General features: G+C 38.1%; 1 protein-coding gene across 1 annotated transcript in view; it reads left to right on the forward strand.

The window, feature by feature from the left end:
• MRPS30 (mitochondrial ribosomal protein S30) overlaps positions 1-3,924 on the forward strand; it is a 13,678-nt gene extending 9,754 nt beyond the window's left edge. Inside the window, exons 4-5 of the mRNA XM_032851440.1 lie at positions 1,336-1,512; positions 3,561-3,924. Coding sequence (XP_032707331.1) covers positions 1,336-1,512; positions 3,561-3,832 — 449 coding nt within the window. The 3' untranslated portion in view covers positions 3,833-3,924. The remainder of the gene's footprint in view (positions 1-1,335; positions 1,513-3,560) is intronic.
• Positions 3,925-4,667: the final 743 nt, after the last annotated feature.

A 4,667-nucleotide genomic window follows, 5' to 3' on the forward strand; every position in this document is an offset into this window, starting at 1 on the left:
AAATATATATATATATATATATATATATATATTAGATAGACCAGTTAAGAAACGTTAAAAAAGAAAAGGGTAAAAGTTAAAAAAATTTAGCAGAAGAAGAGAAAAAAAAATTGAAAAAGAAAAAAAAATTAAATTAACTGCAAGGCTAAAGAATCATGGGGAGAAAGCCATGAGTTCCGTGCTTTGCTTTCTCCTCCTCTGGAATTCCGCTGCTCTCCTTGGTATTGAAACTGCACTCCTCGTAAGTGACCTTGGTCCTGGCTAGGTTTCTTGTTGATCTTCTGGGGGAGGGGCCTGTTGTAGTGATTCTCAAGTGTCTTTGCCCCAGGCGGAGTTGCATCGCCCTTACCAGGGGCCGGGCTGAGTAATCCGCTCGGGTTTGCTTTCGGGAGCTTTTGTTCCCTGAGCGCTTTCCGTAGAGTTCCGGAGGACAGGAATGAAGATGCGGCCGCCCAGTCTCCGGCCCGGAGGAGCCGAGACCCCGGGGCCCCACTCCTCAGTGCGCCCTCAGAGAACAGCGCCCAATTTCTCCCGTCACCCTGGCCTCCGGCCGCGCTCCGAGCTGACCGAGCCTGCGACCGGTTCAAGGTAACCCCGAGCTGTGAGCTCACTCCTCGGCTCCGTCTCTGTAGCCGGCTTCCCCGTTCTAATACCTGCAAGCTCTGCGACACTCAGACACCCCCGATCCTTCTGTGACCCTGCGGGACCTGAGGCCACGCTGACCCCGCGTGGGCTTCACCCCGGTTAAGCCTCTGGAGCGATGTCCCTCAGCGGAACAGACTTTTAAAAGTCCTGATTTTGTGCTCCGTTGCTCCGCCGCTTGCCGGGAGCCGGCCCCTCCCCCCGCGGTCTATCTTCCCGTCACTTTGGATTCACTTCTCAGCCAGTCCTACCTTTCAGAAAGTGGTTGATTTTCTGTTTCCAGAATTGCTGTTCTTCTTCTCTTCGATCTCCCGTTGGATTTGTAGGTGTTTGCAATCTTTAGATAAGCTATCTAGCTGATCTCCCGCTACCTGAAGTAGTCTCAGCCTGCTGCTTCTCAGCCATCTTGACTCCTCCTCCCATAATAGGGAATTTTAAGAAAACTTTACATAACATTCTTTTGACTTATCCTGTATCATCATAGTGGACTTTATGATAGCAGGTTTACTTTCACACGAAGTTTAACTTCATTATAATCAGTGAAATAAATAACAACCTTCCTACTTGTGTATTTCGAATACTGATTACAGGACGTGTAGAGGAGAAAGGTGGGTTTGAAACAGAGACTAAGGACATGTGCTCCAGATGTTCACACGCAGGTTTCATCTGAAATGTTTTTATTTTACTCTTCAGGCTCAAAGACAGCAGATCCATACTGTTATGGTCACACACAGTTTCATCTGTTACCTGACAAACTGAAAAGGGAAAGGCTTTTGAAACGGAACTGTGCCGATCAGATAGAAGTTGTTTTTAGAGCTAATGCTATTGCAAGCCTCTTTGCTTGGACTGGAGCACAAGCTATGTATCAAGGTAAAACTAATTTTATGGCATTGTTCTTGGAAGGTATGTGTGACATTTTAAGAATTTAGTGGTGTCTTTGTGTTAAGTGTAGGGTGAATCTTAACATTTTGAAAACTTGCAGTGACACAAAACACAGTTGTTTTAAAATTCACAATTAGATATTTTACATTTGCAGTTGGCAAGTGGTGTTTAAATAGTTATTTTGATCTTTTACTTTTACCACTTTTGTGTATGAATGAATTTTTTTCTGATGGTGTCAAGCGGGTGAAAGACTAGCCAGCTAAGTCAACTCTGTAGATGCTCGCAGCTTTCTGAAGCTGGAAAAGGAAATGCTTTGATGGGTTAAATTTTAGATTCAATCACAATTATTCTATGTAATATCTTTAAAGGCTATATCCAGGATATGGATTAGAAGATTGTTTATTAGACATTCAGTAAATAGTGAATTCTTTCTAGTAATCAAGCAGTGTTAGACTTGGGGATATAATGTCAAATGAGGCAGGGAGATCCTGCTGTCTTGGAGCTTATAGTGAGGAGATTAAAAGATAATATACTACATAAGGGATAAAATGACTTACTGTGTGCAGGTATAAATGAGATATTGGGCCGAATTTATTTAAATGGAGGAACTCGGGGTGGTCTCTAAAAAATGATATTTGAATGAAGACCAGACCTGTAGGAACAGCCTTGAAGTGTTTAAAGAAAATAAAGACAGGAAGGGGGAGAATAATGGAGGATGAGATTAAAGGAAACCAGAGGCCATAGCTCAGAGGACTTTGAGAGCCCATTGTGAGGCATTTGGATTTTATTATAAAACCTGAAGTAATGAACTGTAAGTAACCAGATTGATCCTATATGAGTTCTCAGGAGGAATTTAATATAGATTTAATTGTTTTCTAGGCTCACCCTTTTTCTCCATGTGTGTGTGTATGGAGAGATTTTATATATATATATATAAATATATATATATAAAATATGTATATGTACATATTTTTATATATATATGTGTGTGTGTGTATATATATATATAAGCCTAGAAAATAATTAAATCTATATTAAATTCCTCCTGAGAACTCATATAGGATCAATCTGTGTATATACATATTTATATATATATATACATATTTTATATATATATTTATATATATTTTTATATACATATTTTTATATATATGATTTAATCTTTTACTCACAATTTTTTCCTTAAATGGAGAGAATCAGAACAGGATTAGACAGAAGCAGAAACAGGAATCTTTCACAAAAACATTAGAATGGCACTGTTTCTGCATTAAAAGTAAAGTGCTCCTTTTTTCCTATATTTAATTACAAATGCTAACAATGTTATTCATTGGCTATCTTCATGAAGGCTGATAGAAAGTATGTATGAGGGAAGAACATTACTGCTTGCCCCTGGCACTGGGATTTAAAAGTGTTAAAGCCAGTCAGTCTAGAGCAAGAAGTAGCCAGAAAGTTTGAGTACTAAAGGTATGAAAGGCATCCTGGAACCTATGACACAAGATACACAAGGCAAAATAACAGCAGCTCATAAAGCCAATTTTAAAATATGTAAAGGAAGAATAGAACTTGTCTATTATACTTGATCGCAATCCTTAGAAAGTCCATTTTTTCCTGAAGGTTTTTTTTTTTTGTAGATTTTGGTGAAGTAAATGGCCGTAATGGTTATTGGGTGGTAGATGCCACTGGTACCGGGAAAATGAGTGTATTTGGACAGAGTTAGTACCAGATGTAGGGGAGATCCGCATTGATAGAACTTGCTGCCTTTTTTTTTTTAGGTGAAGTGAGTTAAACTGTTGAAGAGCAAAGTTGTTGAGAATATGTCATGAGTTTGGGGATATCAGAAGGGAGGAAATAATTTTTCATGCAGAAATAGAATACAGGATTAGAATGGAGAAGATGAGGAAAACTTTGAGATCTTAAGGAATTTGTAGGTAAGATATTTAGGTTTTAGGGGATATTTAGTACCCTCGACTTTGTAAATGTTTCGTTGCGGTAAAATGTATTCTATGTGTAAATGTCAGTATAACTCTTTTCTGTAGGGTTTTGGAGTGAAGCAGATGTCACTCGGCCGTTTGTCTCTCAGGGCGTGATCACAGATGGAAAATACTTTTCCTTTTTCTGCTATCAGTTAAATACTTTGGCACTGACTGCACAAGCTGATCAAAATAACCCTCGTAAAAATATATGTTGGGGGACACAAAGTACGCCTCTTTATGAAACAATTGAAGATAATAATGTGAAAGGTTTTAATGATGATGTTCTACTCCAGATAGTTCACTTTCTACTGAACAGACCAAAAGAAGACAAATGACAGCTGTTGGGAAACTAAGAAGAAATAACTGATTCAGGACTTTGGGAATACTTCAGTTTCACTGAAGGGAAAATAAAAGGAATTTTAATAATGAGACTTGTCAAATGCATTGTTTTGAGACAGATATTTCTTATGTTAACCTGTGATTTCGACCTCTCATTCTTCTCAGACTACACACTGAAAGACTTAATTTTAAATAGAGTATGTTGATTTGAAGGTAATTTCACTCAAAATGACCAATTGGTGAGACCAGTTGAGCTATCCACAATACTTGGTATTAGTTGCTTGTGATTTTGAAAGGAATGGAAGGACAGTAATTCAAAAGTTTGAGAATAAGTAGACATGTTATATTTTTTCTTTTTTGTTTTTAATTTTTTCATTGATAAATGATACAGTTTCAGAGTCCTGCTCAAACTGCTTTAAAACTGTTCTATCCTTGATAGAACAATATTTTGCAAGTATAGGAAACTAAGGCCCAGAGGAGTTAAGTGACTTTTCCACAATTTCACAGATGATTAATAATATAACTGATGAATTAAATGCAACTTACGTTCTTAGCACTCAGAGGCAACGTTAACAAGTACAGGACTGTCGTTTAGTGTCAGCACCTAACTCATGGCACAGGGTACTCAATAAATATTTGACCTGGGGGCACCGGGCTGGCTCAATCAGTAGAGTGTGTGACTCCTAATCTCAGGATTGTAAGCTCAAACCCCATTTTGGGTGTAGAGATTACTTAAAATCTTAAAAAAAAAAAAAAAAAAATTAAAAAAGGTAATGTTAACATATTTCCATTCATGTTTTGCTCTGTCCCAAAGATGAGGAAACAGGTTCA

This window comes from Lontra canadensis, unplaced genomic scaffold (assembly GCF_010015895.1).
Source record: "Lontra canadensis isolate GAN:19392208 unplaced genomic scaffold, GSC_riverotter_1.0 scaffold5, whole genome shotgun sequence".
Classification (NCBI taxonomy): domain Eukaryota; kingdom Metazoa; phylum Chordata; class Mammalia; order Carnivora; family Mustelidae; genus Lontra; species Lontra canadensis.